General features: G+C 45.1%; 1 protein-coding gene across 6 annotated transcripts in view; it reads right to left on the bottom strand.

Moving 5' to 3' along the window:
- Positions 1 to 18,986, bottom strand: part of LOC117016578 (protocadherin gamma-C4) — a 152,751-nt gene that overhangs the window by 118,308 nt on the left and 15,457 nt on the right. Inside the window, exons 1-2 of one of the 6 annotated variants that reach the window (XM_033095982.1) lie at positions 12,639 to 13,028; positions 10,426 to 11,786 (exon numbers count right to left, since the gene is read on the bottom strand). The exons of 2 other annotated variants lie outside the window; for them this stretch is intronic. In XM_033095982.1, coding sequence (XP_032951873.1) covers positions 10,426 to 11,786; positions 12,639 to 12,843 — 1,566 coding nt within the window. In that variant the 5' untranslated portion in view covers positions 12,844 to 13,028. Of the gene's footprint in view, positions 1 to 726; positions 3,349 to 10,425; positions 13,033 to 15,073; positions 17,707 to 18,986 lie in introns of those variants that run through there. 3 more of the 6 variants (XM_033095971.1, XM_033095975.1, XM_033095968.1) reach the window with 3 other exon arrangements.

The raw sequence follows: 18,986 nt of genomic DNA, 5'->3' as shown, positions 1-18,986 counted from the left end.
ATAAAAGGTAATTTAGAAATTATTAAAATTACTCCTACAACCTAATTAAATATGAGTGAAATAAAATGGACAATATTTTTGGTAATCACAGAAGTGCACAAAAGGAATCACACAGTCACTGCTGGTGCATCTCACAAAACGCAACAACAATATATTTAAAATATACTACTCCAATTGTGATACTATCCCTGTTAAAATTAAATCTAAATGCTAAATATTTCCCCAGTCTCCATAAACTACCATTGTTTAATTATAATGGAAAATACCCTTTCAAGTAAAGAAAAGTAAACTTCAAGCAAAGTATGTTGAGGTGTAAAGACAGGAAATTTTAAAACATTCAGTCCAGATTCAATGATAGCATGGCAAGACAGAGAGCTTTCAAATGAATTTACACAATGGCCTTCTATTTCATCGTTCTAATCTATACTTTCAATAAGACCTAAGGGAAAATGGCATTTAAAGAAGTGAGATGGTTAGAGATATAAAATTAAGAAATTGTTGCTGAAACTTATAGCTGGATGAAAACTACACAGGAAAAGTAAAATAAAACAAAACAAAACATAACTTTTAGGTGTAGTAAACATTGTTGAAGGGTCAACTGCCCCCCCAAGCAATACTAAAAAGAAGTGCCTTTATGTAATATATATAGTGCAGTACATATCTTATATAATTGGAGACATTTACACAGCTCTCTGATTATGTTTCAGTGGAGCAAGATTGACTCACCTGATGAAGACTGGGGTCTCCTTTTGTTTCAAGTAAATCCTGAGTTATCAGAAGAGGCTCGCTTTTCTCACAGCTCTCCTGGCTGATGAGCGTATCCGCATAGTTGGGCTGTGGGAATATCAGGTGACTCTTCCCAGAGTCCGCGGTGAGGGAGACCTCATGGGAATAGGTCTGTAGGAAAGCCTGCACCCCGTCCACGCCCACGAAGTTCGAGGCGGGCGCGCCTACGAATCGGCCTCCGGAAGCCTGGAGCAGACGTGACATGTGCCAGCGCCTCAGTCTGAGAGCCAGCAGCACAATGACAAAGGCTAGGAAGACACAGGAGACCGCAGCCACTGCCACTACCAGGTAGAGAGTGAGGCCCGAATCGTCAGGGTTAGCTGCGGTTTTGAAGCTTCCCAGGTCGGCCAGGACGTCTGGGATGCTGTCAGCCACAGCCACGGTGAGCGTGACTGTGGCTGAGAGAGGGGGCTGTCCGTGGTCCTGGACCGCCACAACCAGGTTCTGCTTGAACGCGTCTCTGTCCAGCAGGGCCCGCGCAGTGCGCACCTCGCCCGTGTGCAGCCCCACGGAGAAGAGCCCTGGATCGCTGGCCTTGAGCAGGCGGTAGGACAGCCAGGCGTTCTGGCCCGAGTCTCTGTCCACTGCCACCACCTTGGTCACCAGATAGCCTGGCTCTGCAGAGCGGGGTGCCAGTTCCACTCCCGTGGAATCATCAGTGAGGAGAGTAGGGTACAGGATTTCTGGTGCATTGTCATTCTGATCCAGAACAAACAGGCTCAGAGACACGTTGCTGCTGAGTGGAGGGTCCCCACTGTCACTGGCTGTCACCAGTAGTTGCAAGTCTCTAACCTGCTCATAGTCGAAGGAGCGCAGTGCATACAGGACACCGGTATCAGAGTTGATAGAGATGTAGGAGGAGAGAGGCTCCCCCTGGAGTGTGTCCTCAGCCAGGGAATAAGTGACTCTGGCATTCTCCATGCTGTCAGGGTCCTGGGCATTCAGGGATAAAATGGAGGCTCCTCTGGGGTTGTTTTCAGGAATGTAGGCGGAGTAAGAAGCATGAGGGAAGGCAGGTGGATTGTCATTGATGTCTGCCACCTGCAGTGAGATGTGAGTGTCTGTGGACAGTGCTGGAGTTCCGTGGTCAGTGGCAGTTACCGTGATGTTATACTCTGAGACTGCTTCCCGATCCAGAGTTTTGTGTGTTAACAACCGATAATAGTTTCCGTATGTCTTTTCAAGTGTGAATGGCAGATTATTTGGAATGGAACACGTGACAAGGCCATTCTCTCCTGAATCACTGTCATGCACATTGAAAAGTGCAATTACTGTGCCTGGGGAAGAAGTTTCTTGGATAGAGCTGGTGAGAGATGTAACTGTGACTTCTGGAGCATTGTCATTTACATCCAGAACTGTCACGAGTACCTTACTTCTGGCTCGGAGACCAGGACCATCGTGAGCTTCTACATCTATATCATAGAATCCAGAGTCCTCGTAATCTAGATTCCCCAATATTGTTATGTCCCCAGTCACAGAATTCAACTGGAATAGCTGGGATATTTTATCTCTCACTTTCCGGAAAGAATATTTCACTTCTCCATTGGCTCCTTCATCTGGATCAGTGGCTTTTATGGCGAGGAGCCGGGAGCCCACCGGCAGGTTCTCCCGAACACTCACGTGGTACTCAGGCTGAGTGAATAGGGGGGCATTGTCGTTGGTATCCACAAGTGTTACATGAATCCTGGTAGTGCTGGAGTGAACCACGTCGCCTCCATCGAAGGCGGTGAGAACCAGGTGGTGAACCGCCTCTTCCTCGCGGTCCAGAGCGCGCTCCAGCACCAGCTCAGGGTACTTTATCCCATCGGCTCCACTTTGCACGTCCAGGGAGAAGTGAACATTTGAGCTGAGCTGGTAACCCTGCAGGGAGTTTACCCCTACATCTGGATCAAAAGCTTCTGGAAGAGGGAATCTTGTCCCAGGATTTTCACTTTCAGCAACTTTTATTTCCCTTTGTTCTGTCCCAAAGTTGGGCGCATTATCATTAACATCGATTATTTCCACTTCTACTCCAAAAATTTTCACTTTGTCCTCTAGGAGAATCTCCAGGCTTACTACACACTTTGGAGATCTGTCGCAGAGCTCCTCCCGGTCTATCCTGCCCGCGGTAACCAAGCTGCCACTTTGCCGGCTCAGAGCAAAGAGCTGCGTCCTACCTCTGGAGACGATGCGGACTCCACGCTCCGCCAGCTCCCGGGGCTCTAGCCCCAAGTCCTTTGCGATGTTGCCCACGAAGGAGCCTTTCTCCAGCTCCTCAGGCACCGAGTAGCTTATCTGTTCGGCCCGGATTTTCCACAGAGCCCCCAGGAGAAGGCAGATCCGAACCAACCCGCTGCATTCCGGGCGATAAAGCTGAGACGCCATCACAGCCCCGCCGCGGAGTAGCTTGCGTTTGGGTTTTCCCTCGGAGGAGGCCTGAGGAGTCCCAAGATCTTTGCGGTCCAAGATAAAGTGCTTTCAGGGTTGCATGTTGGAGCTCTGGGTGGTAGGTTTGGAGCTTCCGTAAAGCTCCAGGGCCAGTGCTTTGTGATGCGGAAATTTTGTGGCTTGGATTAAATTCCTGGTTATCTTTTTTCCCCCGATTGGTGAACAGCGACACTCAGAGTCCTAACCTGTTACTGCAATCTATTCTTGGTAAAGAAAGCATCACTTGTATACACCATTTCTTTTCCGTATCCTATTTCTCCCCAAAGAATAAAAATCAAATTCCTGTTGTTTTATTTGCAATGAAAATACAGGAACAATCCTAAGCTTCCTGTACAATAAGCCTTATAAAGTAATCAATTTTTAGAGAAAATGTGTTTTTTTTGCTCAGATTTTTTCTACCTCTTTTGAGTTCTTGCATTGTTTATTCTCATTGTTCATTTTATTTACAATGCATTATGTGAGTGACACAATTATACCTCCCAGGAACAAGGATGGACTCGGAAAATGGAAAAATAGATAGAAAGCCAGTGTCTGGGGAGTTGGAAATCTTGTCCCAACCTGTGCAGAAACAAGTTTCCTCACATGAGTTGACCTTTTAGAACCTGGGGAAAATTTTTCAATTCTCTTGCAAGAAAACTTCTACTGTTCAAGAGCTAGTCTTACCCCTGTACCATGGGATTGGCAAATAAGGTAATAGGTTTGAGAAGAGAATGTTCTCATTAACTTTCTATACAGAAGATTCTAGGCCACAAGCTACTATTGTCTGTGATTATCATGTTCACAGCATGTTCTCAAACTTTTGAACAGCACCTTTCACAGAGTATGCACTCAAATGGGTTTTCAGTGTTTAATGAGTGAGTCACTAATGCAACTGCAAAGCCTAAAACAATGGGTAAATAACTCTGACCTTAAATATAAATAATAAAGATAAGAAGACAGAGAAGTTAGAATGAAGTACTATAAATATTTAATATTTATAATGAAGTACAGACAATATTTTTAGTGATCTCTTTTTTTTCATTCTAGGACACATCTAGAAAGTACCATTTTACCATTACTTCTAAGTTTACTTTAGCTTTGATTTTCAAAATAACCAGTAAAAGGAAGCATTTTGGTAGTTGTGTATATGTTACCATTGCATGTTTCATATTTTTCTTATTTAAAAAAACTTAGCGTGATTTACTAATCTGAGAAAACTTAAGATAAAGCAGCAAGTAACCAGTTCCTTAGATTATTCCTCACATAATAATTAACTTCCAGGAGTTACTCCTAAATTTTAACCAGCTACAAAAGTCCAATGAGTATTCTGCTTTTTAAAATCTTCAGACTTTTAGAGTAGATTAAAGGTATTTTTCACAATCCTCAAAGGACCTACAGATTGCTGGGGCTTGGGAGGAAAAATGCAATATTTTGAAACACTTTGACTCACTTCTCAGAAACCTATATTTTAAAAAGAAAACCAGAAGAGACTTTATATACAAAAATGTTCTTAAGTCCCTTATTACAAAGTCAAATGGGTATAAAAATAAATTATTAAAGAATGGTTAAGAAAATTTTTTTGAATGAGATTATGAAGTGGGCATAAAATTGACCCAAAGTTAGTGATTCAAATGTAAAATCTGAAGTCTTTGCTACATATGATAAGGCCAAGAAGTGCTAAAAGACTTAATTATTGGAAAGCTACATTAAAAATACACATCGCAGCAAAAGATAACTAGACTGTATTTGAGGAAATGAACATAAAGTTTAACTTAGGAAGAAAGAACTGCCAGTACATTTATAAGGAGTAAAGCTTGAAAACAATAGTATCACACCTCAATTATAAAAGGACAGTGCTATTACCAAAAGTGGTGACACCTGAGAAAAGCTCACTTTGGCAAGATTTGATGACCATACAGAAATGCCAATCATACAGATTGAGAAGTAGTAATTAGGCAAGTACCAAGAGTACTGAGCAATCAAGGAATCCATCTCCACCCATCCAATACACTTTCTCTCCCACTACCATCACTAGAACAATCAACAACCAAAAACAGTTATGCACGACTGAGAATAAAATGCAATATATAAAATTTAAGTAGGTTTGCAGAAACTCACGTGAGAGGAAAAATCATAAGCTATTTGGGGGTCTTCATTACTGGCACATACATCGGTAGAAGAATCTTCGCAGAGGAGATCCCGAGGGGGAGCCACTTCTGGGGTCACGTTAAACTCTGTCTTAGCTGATTGTGACGCAACGCACAGATTGTACGAATAGGGTAATGTTCCCTCACAGTAATTGGGGAGAACCCCAGGTCCAGACTTGGAACTGAGACCATGCTGAAAGCAACCCCAGGTCGCGGGGCTGGAGGAGCTTGGCAGGCGCAGGGCCACCGCCAGAATCACCGCGATGAGGAAGAGCACGGAGATCAAGGCCAAGGCCACAACCAGGTAAAACTGCAGCTCAGCCTGGGGGTCAGGGGGCGCGGGCCGGTCACTGAGGTCTGGCAGTACCTCTTGTAGGCTGTCAGCGAAGACCAGGAGCAGCGTGGCGGTGGCCGAGAGGGGCGGCTGTCCCCCATCGCGCACAGCGACCAACAGGCGCTGGCGGGCCGCGTCCCTGTCGCCCAAAGCACGCGCCGTGCGCACCTCGCCCGTGCGCAGCCCCAGGCTGAACAGTCCGGGCTCGCTGGCCTGCAGCACGTGGTAGGACAGCCAGGCGTTGTGTCCCGAGTCCGCGTCCACCGCCACCACCTTGGTGACCAGGTAGCCTGGCTGCGCGGCGCGCGGCACGGTGTCGAAGAGCGCCGAGCCGTCGGGCCCCAGCGCGGGGTACAGCACCCTTGGCGCGTTGTCATTGCGGTCGCCCACCAACACGCGCAGGCTCACGTTGGCGCTGAGCGCGGGCGAGCCCTGGTCGCGGGCCTGCAGCGTCAGCTCGAAGGCGCGCAGCTGCTCGTGGTCGAAGGCGCGCTGAGCGAACACCACCCCGCTCTGTGCGCTCACGGACACGTAGGACGACAGCGCCCGCGGCTCCAGGTCGCTGGCCACGATGGAGTAGGAGACGTGGCCGTTGGGCCCCAGGTCGGGATCGGAGGCGCTGACTTGGGTGATGGAGGCCCCCGGTGGGTTGTTTTCATCCACTTGGACCACGTAGGTGGCCTGGTGGAAAACTGGAGCGTTGTCGTTGACGTCACCGATATGTAGGGTGAGGCTTGTAGCAGAGGATAGGGATGGCTTGCCTTTGTCAGTGGCTGTGATAGTGACGTTATACTCTGCCATCTGCTCCCGGTCTAGAGCACTGTCAACCATTAGCTTGTAATAATTCTTGGAGGTGGATTCTAATTTGAAAGGAACTTCTTCCTGAATATAGCAAGTAACCAGACCATTTTGCCCAGAATCCTGGTCTCGCACTTTAATGAGGGCTATTACAGTTCCAAGGTCCGTGTCCTCAGGAATTTGGTTAGAAAAGGACATGAAAGTCACCTCTGGGGCATTGTCATTCTCATCGACAACGTCAATCTGAACACTGCAGTGAGCCGTGTGTATGCCGCCGTCCTTGGCTTCCACAGCCAATATATATCGATTCGTCTCTTCAAAGTCCAATGTACCACTGGTTGTGATGTCACCAGTATTTGGATTGAGATCGAAGAGGAGGCTGGTGCTTCCCGGGCTCTTGAGGAAGGCATAGGTGACCTCTGCATTAATGCCTTCATCCCGGTCTGTGGCCTTCACCTGCAGCACGGAGGTTCCCCGGGGCACGTTTTCTTGGAGTCTAACTCTGTACGTGTTCTGGCTGAACACGGGAGCGTGATCGTTGGCATCAGTGACCTGGATCCGGATATGGGTGGTGCCACTTAGAGGAGGGTCCCCGCCATCCATGGCAGTCAGGATTAAGCGGTGCGAGTCCTGTTGTTCTCTGTCCAGAGGTTTTTCCAGAAGTAATTCTGGGTATTTACTTCCGTCGGGACTTTCCTTCGTTGACAGAGAGAAGTGTTCATTGGGGTTGATGGTGTACATCTTCAGTGAGTTTCTTCCTACATCTGCATCTTGCGCAGAATCCAGAGGGAATTTTGTCCCTGGTGAGGCTGACTCACAGATTTCTAGGTCAATGTCTTTTGTAATGAAACGTGGTGCATTGTCGTTAATATCTTGGATTGCAACGATCACATGGAACACAGTCATGGGGTTTTCAGCGACCATTTCAAATTCCAGTGCACATTCAGATTTCCTCCCGCATATCTTCTCCCTATCTATTCTACCGCTCACTAACAAATCCCCACTCTCCGCACTCACGTTGAAAAAATCCTCTGCACTAACCCGCAGTTTTCGAGCTGGCAACTCCTGGACACTGAGCTTCAAATCCTTGGCGAGGTTGCCCACCCTCGAGCCCCTGGCCAGCTCCTCTGGAATCACGTACTGGATGTGCTGGGAGATGGCCCCCCATAACAAAGACAGCAGGAAGAGAAACAGTACCTGACTTTTCATCGCTGCTGCTTTTCTGGAGCTCCTTTGCATTTCTTAAACTCCCTGGGAAGCTTCTTTTCGAGATGTCTCTGGGATGGCACCCTGGACTTTTGTGACTTGAGGGTGTGACTTGTTAAGCGCTTGAGGGTACACAAGAACCGCGACCGCGTTCGGCTGTGCGCAGGACAAAGCTGGAAAGCACTTTGCCGGAAGCTCCTGCAGAATTGAGAACCCTTTTCTTCCCTTTGGTCAACAGCGGCGCCCCGAGGTTGTCTGGGAAAACTGCATATAGCTCAGCTTTTTATCCTCAAAGTGTAAACTCTTGAATCCACGCACTTTGTCTTTTTATTTGTTGGAAAGAACTAAAATATTCAAGTTTTCCCTTTAAATGTGACATTTTCTAGTTTTTTTTTGGTCATCTCATAAGCATTGCCATCATTTTGTATTCTTCTTTTCTCATTAAAATATTTCATAAGGCATACAACCATTTTTTTTCAGTTTGGGGGGGCAAAAAAAACTTTATTTCACTGTATTAAAATTGGTATAACTAGCATGAATGTAACCAAATGAGTTACTGGCTTTTAAATCTACATTTTAGTGGACTGTGATCCTTACATTTTTGTAAATCCATAACTTCCCATATTTAGTATTTTAACTCTCTTCATATATACTTCATCATTTCAGTAATACTTTTCAAAGATACGGTATTTGCAAAAAAGAGTGAGTCAAGGCCCTAGACTTATTTTATGTTCATCTTTTTAAAACATAATCTTCCCATTAAGTACAACAAAGTCTGATATTTTGTTAAAGGGACCAATTTAGTATTTGGGCACACATACATACTTTTATAAAGTTGAATCTCATGTAAACCATATTCATTTTTATGAAACCAATGCTTCTTTATTATATAAATGTACACAATACTCCATAATGCCAATTCTCAGCTCCAGCCAATTTATACCATTAATAAGTGAATTGGTATGACTTGGTCACTGGTAAATCTTGGCAAGGCATTGAGAATCCTTAGACACTCCATTTTGGAACTTACTTGTAATCCTTAACTGGTCCTGGGTAACTAAAACAAACAAATTCACTAGCAAATTAGATACCAGCTCAACAGTTTATTCTACTATTTTGCAGTGGCTAACGCATATTCATCTTACACTCTAGTCAAAACAGACTATTAACTGGTTTCTTAAGATATCTTTCCCCTACTTCATGCTTTAATACTTGCAATTCCTTTTATTGTAATCCCTCCTCTATTTCTCTTGTAATGAATTCTTGCCCATCCTTAAAATAATCGTTTTTAGTGAAATTGGGTTGTCTGAGACCTTTATTTACACATGCAGATGGAAAATGTACTGCCTTTGTATTCTCTTTGCATTTTCACAACATATATGTTGGCTATGTTTTATATAGGCTCTTAGAAAATCCTCTTTGAACATCTGACGTTCCCTTGGCACTGGCCATTTAATAAGCTTTTCTTCTTATGAGAAAAATGATATTAATATTATAAAGATCATTCCTAAAAAAAAGATATTCCAAAGATTATGTACTTTTTTTTCCTGTGATGTATTTGCTTGTTTAAATGAGAATACACCCTTCTCTTCTTTCAGTTATTTTGTTCAGGCCCTGTTGTCTCACACTTCTGAATGTACTTCTTCATAATACGTTCAGGGAGACATCTATTCCCTTGTTTGAGATCTAATGAAATATATTTTGGTCTGATTTGGATGACTCTCTGATGCAACTTTGTGGATTAAAACAATTTCATAAATTTCAAAGTGGGCCAACAATTTCTGGCCCATTAAAGTTGTAGGGATTCTATTTCATTATTAGAGTGGATGGTCTGGAAACTGCAGAGGCTGAGACTTTATCTCCTTACATTTTTTTTTATCTTTCTCAAAGGACAAGAAATGCCATTCCAAGGCTCATAACAGTTTAGGCAATTGAAGTTCCCACCTTCAGGCAAAAGGCTGAAGACACACACACACACACACACACACACACACACACACATTTTAGGTATACATAATTGGGACTAAAGGCCAGGTAAAACCATTTCACCAACCTCTACGTTTTTTACCCTACAATTTTTATTTATGTCATTGAGATGAAAAGAGTGTGATCTGGCATAAAGGAGTTAAGGATCATTTTATAGGAGCCTAAATACTATATATATATATACATATATACATGTATATACATATATACATATATACATTTATTTTATATATATATATATATATATATATATATATATATATATATATATATATACACATTTTATCTTGCTTGTGTCATTCAGGATAGGCTACGTATGCCAGAGTGAAAAACAAACTTCAAACCACAGGGATTTAAAATGAAAAAGGTCTAGTTTTCACAAGTATACAAATATGTTGGGTCAACCACAGGGTTCTTCTCATAGTTTTTCAAGGACCCAGGTAAGAGGAGCAGATAGAATTTCAAAAAGTATCTTAGAGATCTGGAAATTCTCACAAAGGCAACTAGAGATTCCTCCAGTAAGAGAGACATCGACTTCCATTTACAATGTCTTGGCTAGAACTAGTTACCTAGGCCCACTCAGGCACACCAGTCCAGGAAGTGTTGCCCTACCAGAGGCCCAGAAGGAGAGAGGAACAAATATTTAAACCAGACTAATGACTACCAAACTACTCTATTATTAAATAAATGTGTATTAAAGCTTTATGATAGCCACACTGGCATAATTGTTCTTTATAATATTTTTTAAAAAGGTAAACTCACCTGAAGTGGATTCGGGTCTCCTTTAGCTTCAAGTAAATCTTGAGTTAGAAGAGACTCGCTTTTCTCACAGCTCTCCTGGCTGATGAGCGTATCGGCATAGTTGGGCTGCGGGAAGATCAGGTGACTCTTCCCTGAGTCCGCGGTGAGGGAGACCTCGTGGGAATAGGTGTGCAGGAAAGCCTGCACCCTGTCTACGCCCACAAAGTGCGAGGCGGGCACGCCTGCCAATCCCCCTCCCGAAGCCTGGAGCAGACGTGACGTGTGCCAGCGCCTCAGTCTGAGCGCCAACAGCACGATGACAAAGGCGAGGAAGACGCAGGAGACTGAGGCCAGGGCCACCACCAGGTACAGCGTGAGGCTCGAGCTGTCAGGGTTAGCTGAAAGTTTGAAATTTCCCAGGTCGGCCAGGACGTCTGGGATGCTGTGGGCCAACGCCACAGTGAGCGTGACGGTGGCCGAGAGAGGGGGCTGTCCGTGGTCCTGGACCGCCACCACCAGGCTCTGCTTGAGCGCGTCTCTCTCCAGCAGGGCCCGCGCAGTGCGCACCTCGCCCGTGTGCAGCCCCACGGAGAAGAGCCCTGGCTCGCTGGCCTTGAGCAGGCGGTAGGACAGCCAGGCGTTCTGGCCCGAGTCTCTGTCCACTGCCACCACCTTAGTCACCAGATAGCCTGGTTCTGCGGAGCGGGGCGCCAGTTCCACGCCGGTGGAACCGTCGCTGGGGAGGGCTGGGTACAGGATCTCAGGTGTGTTGTCGTTTTGGTCCAGCACGAACAGGCTCAAAGACACGTTGCTACTGAGCGGTGGGGTCCCGCTGTCCTGCGCTGTCACCAGTAGCTGCAGGTCCCTAATCTGCTCATAGTCGAAGGATCTAAGAGCATAGAGGACTCCGGTGTCAGAATTGATGGAGAGGTAAGTGGAGAGAGGCGCCCCCTGGACAAAATCCTCCGTCAGTGAGTAAGTAATACCGGCGTTCTCTATCCTGTCAGGGTCCTGGGCAGTAACAGAGAAGATGGAGGCTCCCCTGGGGTTGTTTTCAGGAATGTAAGCAGAGTAGGATGCATGAGTGAAGGCAGGTGGGTTGTCATTGATGTCTGCCACGTGCACGGTGATGCAAGTGTCTGTAGACAGCTGTGGTCTTCCCCCGTCTGTTGCTCTCAGAGTGATGTTATATTCAGACACCTGTTCACGATCCAGCGACCTGACTGTCACTAAGCGGTAATATTGGTCTATTGATTTTTCCAAATTAAATGGCATGTTGCCAAGGACAAAAACTGTGACTTGCCCATTTTGCCCAGAATCCCGGTCATGCACATTTATAAGGGCGATTTCTCTTCCAGCAGCAGCTTCTTCTGGGACTGATCCTGTGAAAGAAGTGATTGTAACTTCTGGGGCATTGTCATTCACATCCAGAACTGTGACTAGAACCTTAGCTCTTGAAAGGAGACCTGGTCCATCTTGTGCTTCAATTTTAATTTCATAGAACATGGCATCCTCATAATCTAAACTTTTTAATATGGATAGATCTCCAGTCACTGAATTGAGATAAAAAGTCTGAGCAATTTTCCCAGGCATTTTATCTAGTGTATAGGACACTTGAGCATTGAATCCCTCATCGGGGTCAGTGGCATTCACAGTGAGTAGCCAGCTGCCCACTGGCAAGTTCTCCTGAACACTTACTCGATACTCAGGCTGAGTAAATACTGGTGGGTTATCATTTGCATCCAGAACTATCACCTGGATGCACAAGTTGCTAGAGTGAACAGGGTCACCACCATCAGAAGCAACGAGGACAAGCTGGTGAACTTTCTTTTCCTCACGGTCCAGAGCCTGCTCCAGCACCAGCTCTGGGTACTTGGACCCATCAGAGATGGTCTTCACAGCCAGAGAGAAATAGTTATTAGGGCTGAGCTGGTAGTTTTGCAGAGAGTTCATGCCCACATCTGGATCAAATGCAGTCTTAAGTGGAAATTGAGTTCCTGGGGCCGTAAGTTCACCAATTTTTATTTCCAATTCCTCCGTTAGAAAATCAGGAGCATTATCATTAATGTCTTTAATTTCTACTTGTATTTCAAAAATTTTCAATTTGTCTTCAACCAGGATGTTAAATTTTACTAGACAACGCGCGCTCTGAGCGCAGAGCTCCTCCCGGTCTATCCTGCCCGCGGTGACCAAGCTGCCATTTCGCGCATTCAGCGCAAAAAGCTGCGTCCTACCTCTGGAGACGATGCGGACTCCGCGCCCCGCCAGCTCCCGGGGCTCCAGCCCCAGGTCCTTGGCGATGTTGCCCACGAAGGAGCCTTTGTCCAGTTCCTCCGGCACCGAGTAGCGGATCTGCCCGGATCCTGTCTTGCACAGCGTCCCCAGGAGCGCGCACAGCAAGGCCAGTCCTCCGTTTCTGAATCTGAGGTAGTTGGTCATTTCCTTTTTGGTGAATTTTTTTCTTCTTCTTCTGAATTTGGTTCCAGTTTCCCCCGACGGACTCCACTCTTATTTTCTCAACGAACTAAGCCTTTCATAGGCCTAATTCATAAGTCACAGAGCTGGTTGACTGACCAGGCGAGCTTCATAGCAGCTCCGGATCTTGTGAGTCTGATTTGCAGGCTCTTTGCTTTTTAGGAACAAGGAAATGGTGGACTAGCTCTCTAGCCGTGATTTCCTCCTTGAGTGGTCAACAGCGACGCTCAGAGGCCTAACCGTTTACTGCACCATCTCAGACAAAGTATTTTTTAAGTTTCCCAACACCTGAAATCATTTTTATCACAGGTAACAGGATTGGTATTTATTTCACATAATTGAATTGCTTTATGTTAAAGGATGTGACTTCAAGTTATTTTCTCAGGAAGCCATACTCTAATTTTAACATGACCAATATTGCTTCCAACATGCTGGAGTTACTGTTTTCAAACGTTCAGACAAAATTTAAGAACCACACAGAAATATCAGCCATGTTTATAAGTTATGCTTCCTGAAGTTTGTCCCTGATATCCTTACATCTTAGTTTCAATATTTTTATTTAACTCATTCACTAAACAAACATATAACTGGGTGTCAGACAATTTCTGGGGATTTCTGATGAATAATATGGACACAGCCACTTACTTCACAGAGTTTATGAAGCTATAAAAGCAAACAAGGAATTACAGTGCATTGCATTAACTACCACCATGGGAGAAGCCAAGGGCAATGGAGGGCATGAAACCTGGCCTTGGAGGTTAGCAAATGCTTTCCCAAGAAACATGAGAGGAGTGCATCAGGGAAAAGGCCTGGATGTGAGAGAACAGCATGGCAATGCCTAGGTGTGAGTGCTAAATCACAGAACTTCACAGTACTGAAAAGAACTCTGTCTTTAATTTTCTTCTGTTCATAATTTATTAATTACTTACAAGTAAAGATGATATATTATACCACAGTGAATTCCAATTTTAACTCATAGAGAATTATGTAATAGTAATAAACACAATGGAATATATTGTCTCAGATCAATTTTCCCTCAGGTGCCCTTAAACATAATAATCACAGAGACCCTGAAAGATGATGATACCTTTAAATACAAGATTCAGTACATGATTACTTCCAAATAAAAATAAAAAGCTTCCAGTTATGTAGAGTATTAGTGTATTCTTTCTTCTCTGTTATTCAATATATAGCTAACATACTAAAAGCCAACATGGGAAGAGGAGTGGGGAAGGAGAGCTATGGGTGTGAGGGGGACTGAGGTTGGGTGAGGGATGGGAAATGTTTTAACAGCTGCGATGAATAAGAAAGTTTGAAAAGAGAGGTATATAAGGAGGATCTTTTGGGGGGGGCAGTGATTTGATATAGTCTCTGAATCCCTTGAGGACATATGTCATTTTTAAAGAGAAAAAGGCAATACGATTTCCAGATATGAGAAAAATAAAAACATGAAATAGAAACGTGTTTACTATTAGACTACTCATTTATTATAGAACAAATGATAACTCAATCACTCCTTCAAGGAATACATAGCTACTTTAGTGGCGAATGAGATTTTTAACTAAGCAGAGATACTATAACTTCTTGAAACATGGTGAAGCATATGTATTTATAAATTTTTATCTTTTAAATAGGGAAGGTCATGCAAATCAAGTAAAATGAAGAACCTCACCACCAAACTGAAGGGAAAATATTAAGACTGAGTGAGAAGAAACTAACCAACTAAAGTGTTTCATTATTCATAAACAAATGTAAATATAAAACATAAAAGCCTTAAATTTTAAAAGCACTTATGTAAACATACAATCAACCTTCATATTTTTAAGAGAGAAAGAATTGTTGATCCAAGTAGATGAGATGATTTGCCCAGGAATGGGACAGAAAGTATGACAAAACAGATACCCCAATTCCTAATGCAGTGCTCTTTTCATAACCTAAATATCACTGTCACCTACTAACTCCTGATTTATACTCATGACACAATAATTCTAGTGCCTCTTCCTCCTTACAGTGTGTGAACACTTAGAAGCACCAAGAAACAATTCACCAGGACTCATTTCCTAAAAACTGATTATATTCCCCAATGAAATAGGCGAAACAGAAGAGATATGATAAACAGTAAAGATAGCTAAGTAAATAGGTAATTTTATTTCTTTCAGTAATAGCTCATAAGTATATTGTGAAGGGAGTTTACCTGAGGAAATGTTTCTTCTCCTTTATCTTCAAGTAAAGACTGAGATGCTGATAGAAAATCCTTTTTCTCACAGCTCTCCTGGCTGATGAGCGTATCTGCGTAGTTGGGCTGTGGGAAGATCAGGTGACTCTTCCCGGAGTCTGCGGTGAGGGAGACCTCGTGGGAATAGGTCTGCAGGAAAGCCCTCACCCCGTCTACACCTACCAAGTGAGAGGGGGGCACACTCGTCAATCTGCCTTCGGAAGCCTGGAGCAGACGTGACATGTGCCAGCGCCTCAGTCTGAGGGCCAACAGCACGATGACAAAGGCTAGGAAGACACAGGAGACGGCTGCCACTGCCACCACCAGGTACAAAGTCAGGTCCGAATCATTAGGATTGGCGGAGGGTTCGAGGCTGCCCAGGTCGGCCAGGACGTCTGGGATGCTGTCGGCCACGGCCACTGTGAGCGTGACGGTGGCCGAGAGAGGGGGCTGGCCGTGGTCCTGGACCGCCACCACCAGGCTCTGCCTGAGCGCGTCTCTGTCCAGCAGCGCCCGCGCAGTGCGCACCTCGCCCGTGTGCAGCCCCACGGAGAAGAGCCCTGGCTCGCTGGCCTTGAGCAGGCGGTAGGACAGCCAGGCGTTCTGGCCCGAGTCTCTGTCCACTGCCACTACCTTAGTCACCAGGTAGCCGGGCTCTGCGGAGCGCGGTGCCAGCTCCACGCCTGTGGAACCATCGGTGGGGATGGTGGGGTACAGGATCTCTGGTACATTGTCATTCTGATCCAGCACGAACAGGCTCAGAGACACGTTGCTACTGAGTGGGGGGGTCCCGCTGTCCTGCGCTGTCACCCACAGCTGCAGGTCACGGATCTGTTCGTAGTCAAAGGAGCGCAGCGCGTAGAGGACACCGGTGTCAGTGTTGATGGAGATGTAGGAGGACAGAAGTGCCCCCTGGAGGGTGTACTCAGTCAAGGAATAAGTTACATGGGCATTTTCGTCGCTGTCGGGGTCATGGGCCGTCACAGAAATGATGGAGGTGCCCCTGGGGTTGTTTTCAGGAATGTAGGCAGAGTAGGACGTATGGGGGAAGGTGGGCGCGTTGTCGTTGACGTCTGCCACCTGCAGCAAAACGTGAGCATCCGTGCATAGCGATGGGTTCCCTCCATCTTTCGCAGTCACAGTGATATTGTAAGAGGAAAACTGCTCCCTGTCAAGGGCTCTGGTTGTAACCAGTCGGTAGTAATTGTCCACTGACCTTTCTAATTTGAAAGGAAGGTTCTCTGGGAGTGAACATGTGATCAATGCATTCTGCCCAGAGTCTCTGTCGTGTACATTGAAAAGAGCAATTATAGTTCCTGGAGGAGAGTCTTCAGAAACTGAGCTAGTAGCAGAGGTCATGTAAAATTCTGGGGCATTGTCATTCACGTCCAGAACTGTGACAATAACCTTCATTCTGGTCAGAAGGCCTGGACCATCCTGAGCTTCAATATCAATTTCATGGAATTTGGCATCCTCATAATCTAGACTTTTTATGATTGTTATATCTCCAGATGTTGACTTAAGCTCAAATACCTCTGAGGATTCTCCAGGGTTTTTCTCTTGAAAATATGCCACTTGAGCGTTGTATCCCTCATCTGCGTCAGTAGCAGTCACCGTAAGTATCCGAGTACCTACGGGTATATTCTCTGGAACACTTACACGGTACTCGGGCTGTGTGAAAACAGGCGCATTGTCGTTTCCATCCTGGACCACCACGCGGATGCGGGACGTGCCAGATCGCATCGGGTCGCCCCCGTCCAAAGCCATGAGAACAAGGTGGTGAACCGCCTCTTCCTCGCGGTCCAGGGCGTGCTCCAGCACCAGCTCCGGGTAGTTGTGCCCATCCACTCCACTTCGCACGTCCAGGGAGAAGTGGTCATTTGGGTTAAGTTCGTACTTCTGGAGGGTGTTCTCTCCTACGTCCGCATCATACGCACTCTTTAGAGGAATCCGGAATCCTGGCATAGTTGTTTCACTGATTTTTAGCTCCAGTTCCTCTACCCCAAAGAGAGGTGCATTATCATTAATATCTGTTATTTCCACCTGTACTGAATAAATATTCAGTTTATCTTCCAGGAGGATGTTAAAATTCACTAGACACCGCTCGCTCTGAGCGCAGAGCTCCTCCCGGTCTATCCTACCCGCGGTGACCAAGCTGCCGACTCGCGGATTCAGAGCAAAGAGCTGCGTCCTACCTTTGGAGACGATGCGGACTCCGCGCTCCGCCAGCTCCCGGGGCTCCAGCCCCAGGTCCTTGGCGATGTTGCCCACGAAGGAGCCTTTGTCGATTTCTTCAGGCACCGAGTAGCGCATCTGCCCAACTCCAACCTCCCACAGGGCAGCCAAAAGAAGACACAGCTGGACCAGCCTTCTGCGTTGTGGCAACTTTTGCAGAACCGCCATTTCTTCTGCTGCAGTCTTTTCTCCGAGGCAACTGCCAGCGTCCACTGCGGGATTCCAATCTTTACTCCTCAGGGTCTGGGGTGACCAGCATTCACGGGACCCAGGTCACTGTGGCGAGAACTAGTGGGCCGCTGAACTGAATTTCTTTGCCGCCCCGGAAGCTTGCGGGCCAAATGCCCGGCCCTCCGTGTTGTGGGAGTGTAGTGTTGGATTGTATGTCTTTCAGGCTTTTACTTAGGTGGTCAACAGCGACGCTCAGAGGCCTAAGTAATGTGTGCACCCTATCAGGCAAACCCAAGTTACTGTTTATGTTAGCCTTGCGACTTTCAAGTTGCTTTGAAGAATCTTACAGTTCTAAGACACCTTAGAAGTAGCTCTTTCACGTCAGGAGTCTTTCTCTGAGAATTAGCAAGAATGGTGTAAAGGAATGTGACCTTGAGAATAGTTGCTAGGAAAGTATTATTGAAGTTCAAGGCATTAATCAAGGTTGCTGCTGCCCTTGCTTCAAACATCTTCAACCTCATATTTTATATTCAGAGACAATAAGATCAATTTAAAAACATTAGCTACATTATCTTCTACGGTTACATATTTTGAATTTCTGTGCTTGATGGCTTAGCATTTAACTTCAAGATCTGTATTTAAATTATTGAATTATCACACACTTAATTGGGTGACTATCAATCATGTGCCTGACACTTTGCTTGACTGATGCTGGAGATAGAAATGGTGAACCGGTTATGACAGTCCCTGCTCTCAAGGAAGCTCACAGGATAGGGGAGGACATAGGAAAGTAAACAGAGCATTATAATAAGGTACAATAACTTCTATGATGGTGGGAAACACTGGGAAATGGAGGAATACATAGGAAGGGCATCCAGTCTAGATTTGGGGGTCTGGAAAGACTTTTCCAGGACATGATTGAAGCTGAATTCTAAAGAGTAGGATTAGATCAAGAAAAAGGTTAGGGTAGTGTTCTCTAATCTCAGTACAAATGCTTGGAGGTGAGAGGCAGCATGGAACATTAAGGAAACAAGGGAGGATTTCTCCACATGGAGAATAAGTCAAAGTTGTTAGACCTTGTCAAGTCCTTTTCCTGATGTTTAGGGTTTTTTTTTGAGCATATAAAACACAGTGCATTGAATGCATCGAGTGTCTTTTTACTCCTGTTTCATTGTAATGAACTCATGAATAATACATTTGTTATTTCAAAAATTTTGAAACATTTCAAATATGCAGTATAGAAATTAATGTAATGAAAGTCTGTGTACATACCACCTAATATTTATCAAATCTTAACATTTTGCCACATTTAATTGAGATCATTTTTTAAACATTTTATTTTGAATAATTCAGAGAAAGGTTGCAAAAATAGTACAAAGGGTTCCCATATATATGTCACTCATATTACCCCAAATGTTAACATTTTGATTTCATGCTCTGCTTCTATGATCTATTTCAGAGTAAGTTGCAGACATGATGTTTCTTT

Source organism: Rhinolophus ferrumequinum, chromosome 24, assembly GCF_004115265.2.
Source record: "Rhinolophus ferrumequinum isolate MPI-CBG mRhiFer1 chromosome 24, mRhiFer1_v1.p, whole genome shotgun sequence".
In the NCBI taxonomy this organism is placed as follows: Eukaryota; Metazoa; Chordata; class Mammalia; order Chiroptera; family Rhinolophidae; genus Rhinolophus; species Rhinolophus ferrumequinum.
This window is presented reverse-complemented; position numbering and strand designations above follow the sequence as displayed.